This window comes from Fragaria vesca, linkage group LG3, assembly GCF_000184155.1.
Source record: "Fragaria vesca subsp. vesca linkage group LG3, FraVesHawaii_1.0, whole genome shotgun sequence".
NCBI classification, from domain to species: domain Eukaryota; kingdom Viridiplantae; phylum Streptophyta; class Magnoliopsida; order Rosales; family Rosaceae; genus Fragaria; species Fragaria vesca.
In genome coordinates this window covers 13,225,621-13,228,328 of record NC_020493.1, presented here as the reverse complement: position 1 = coordinate 13,228,328, position 2,708 = coordinate 13,225,621, and the positions used below count along the sequence as shown (strand labels likewise).

Below are 2,708 nucleotides of genomic sequence, written 5' to 3'. Positions count from 1 at the left end.
CTAACTAACTACTACTACTCTCTCTCTCTCTCTCTCTCTCTCTCTCTCTCTCTCTCTCTCTCTCTCTCTCTCGATATCTACACCGTCACTCAGAGCAGTGCGTCGTCGCCGGCAAGCCACGAGGAGGAGCTCCGATCTCCAACTCCAAGCATCTTCATGTCATCTCGGTCCAACGCGCCTTTGCCGGCGAGTCGATTTGCTTGAGCCTGAAGGAGAAGATCCAATCTCCAAGCAACCGAGCTCCGATCTCCGATCTGCAAAACCAAAGGCGTTGGAGTCGTGCCGAGTGCCACTCACGCAATTGCTGAATCTGTTGCTGGTTTGTTTCCACAAAGCGATGCGAGCCGAGCTTGCCGATCTCCGTCTCGTCACCACAACCACATTAGATTATCATTTGTCGTTTGCGTATGTGGAGGGGGGGGGGAGGAGCTTGCTGATGGGGTGGAAGGAGGTGGCGGTGTCGAGTGGGAGTGCTTGTACTAGTGCGAGTTTGGAGCCGTCGTATGTGTTGAGGGCGTTGGGGGTGGATGAGGACATGGCGCATACTTTGATTAGGTTTGGGATTGGGAGGTTTACGACTGAGGAGGAGATTGACAGGGTCGTGAAGCTTACGGTGGAGCAGGTGAAGAAGCTGAGGGAGATGAGTCCGCTTTATGAGATGGTGAAGGAAGGGATTAATATCAAGCATATTCACTGGTCGCAGCATTGAGGGGTTGTGTAGTGGAGCAGTTAGTATACATAATACATGTGTACTGGTGAGCTGCGTCTTATGGAGTGGAGATGGAGAATTCAAGGTTCAGTTCGCTATCCTTGTTTGTAAACGCCTTTGACAACTCTCCTTAGTAACTCTATATCACTAAATTTTGCAGACACAGTATTTTTCTTTTCTAATATTTACCCGCTGTTGTTTCATTTTGTTGGTAAGGAATGTGGGCAAGATAGGTGAAGATGGTGTTTTAGGTCTAGTAGTTGATTATTGCGGGTCAGTAACTGATCATTGGGAGTCAGTAACTGATTAATAAGGGTTAGTAACATGATTATTAAGGGTAAGTAACCAATTATTGGGGGTCAGTAACCAATTATTAGGAGTCAGTAACCGATTATTGGGGGTCAGTAACCGATTATTTGGGGTCAGTAACTGATTATTGGGGGTCAATAACTGATTATTGGGAGTCAGTAACTGATTATTAGGGGGTCAGTAACTGGTTATTAGGGCACTAGTAAAAAAAAAAGGCTTAAGCGACGGGTACTTTCACATTTTGTCGCTTAAGCAATTCCTAAGCGATGAAAACAAATATCGTTGCTGGAGATATATTTTTCGTCGCTACAGTTTTCTGGGGCGACGAAATATTTTTGTCGCCTAACATTCGTCGCCACAGATTCTACTAAAGCGACAACAAGGGTTTTGTCGCAAATTATTTATGTAGCGACGAAAATGTTAACACTTAAGTGACGAATACGTTTGTCGCATAATATTCTTAACCTAACCGACGAATTTGCAGTTCGTCGCTTTAGTTTTAGACTAAAGCGACGGACCTTTGACTCTTGAGTGACAAACATTTTTGTCGCATTATATCCTTCACCTAACCGACAAATTTATGTTTCGTCGTCTTAGGTTACACTACTAGAAGAAAGGCTTTAGCCGACGAAAATAAAAAAACCAGGCCGACGAATTTTTTTTTCGTCGGCTAAAGTGGACTTTAGCTGACGAAATTTTCCTTCGTCGGCTAATTCAAAATTTTCGTCGGGTATGGTCAACTTTAGCCGACGAAATTAATATTTTGTCGGTTAAATAATTTTTTTCGTCGGCTATAGTCTGTGAACTTTAGCCGACGAAATTTTTAAAAGTTTAGCCGACGAAATTTTTAAACTTTAGCCGACGAAATTTTAAAAAGTTAAGCCGACGAAAAATATAATTTCGTCGGCTAAAGTGCCTTATATTTGCAGATCTGGACAACAACTCATCTGGAAAAAAAAAACTATACGTAGAACCTTCAAACACAAAAAAGTCGTGAAATAAGATATGACCATAATGGTGAAATACGTCTACGGTTGAAAAATCACGGTATTCCGGTAAAGTCTCGGTGCCGATAGTTGCGGTCAATGCAATTTACTCTTATTATTCACTATGCTGCAGATTTGGCATTTGGTGTCTGATTGACTATTGTGATACCTTTCCGGAAGCGTAACGGCGCTACGAGTCAAACTCATTGCTAATGCCATGATGTATAGGCCTTTTTGGCCATCCGAGTCCGTTTAGGGCTTCAAAATGCAGTTTTCTTATTTTTGATTAGAGTTGACCGTTTGGATCGAGCCCTTAACGTTGTCGAATCCAGTTGAATTTTTTACCATAGACATCTTTCGTCATAATGATCATATCTGACGGTCCAATTTTGGTTTGTAAACTTTTGTCATCGGAATCACAACATGTCTACTATTTACCGTTATTATTCCCTATGGGGGAGCCCTATCATCAGAAGGTAAATGTCTCAAAATTTTTATATGGGCAGTTGCGTCTCATCTACGTGAGAGTTTTTTGTGTGGAAGATTTGACCAAACTACGTAATATAGAGGGAGATATGAGCGTTTTCGTGTGATAAGTGACGATGGATTATGGTTCACCGTTTCGATCGAGTCCTTAACGTTGTCGGATCCAGTTGAATTTTTTACCATAGACATCTTTCGTCATAATGATCATATCTGACGGT

At 42.2% G+C, this 2,708-nt stretch overlaps 1 protein-coding gene across 1 annotated transcript; it reads left to right on the top strand.

Annotated features, from left to right (window-relative positions):
• The first annotated feature begins 337 nt into the window (after nt 1–337).
• Nucleotides 338–709, top strand: LOC101309435 (cysteine desulfurase 1, mitochondrial-like). Its single transcript, XM_004295729.1, has one exon. It carries the CDS (start codon nt 338–340, stop codon nt 707–709), a length of 372 nt encoding a protein of 123 aa, XP_004295777.1.
• The last annotated feature ends 1,999 nt before the right edge of the window (nt 710–2,708 follow it).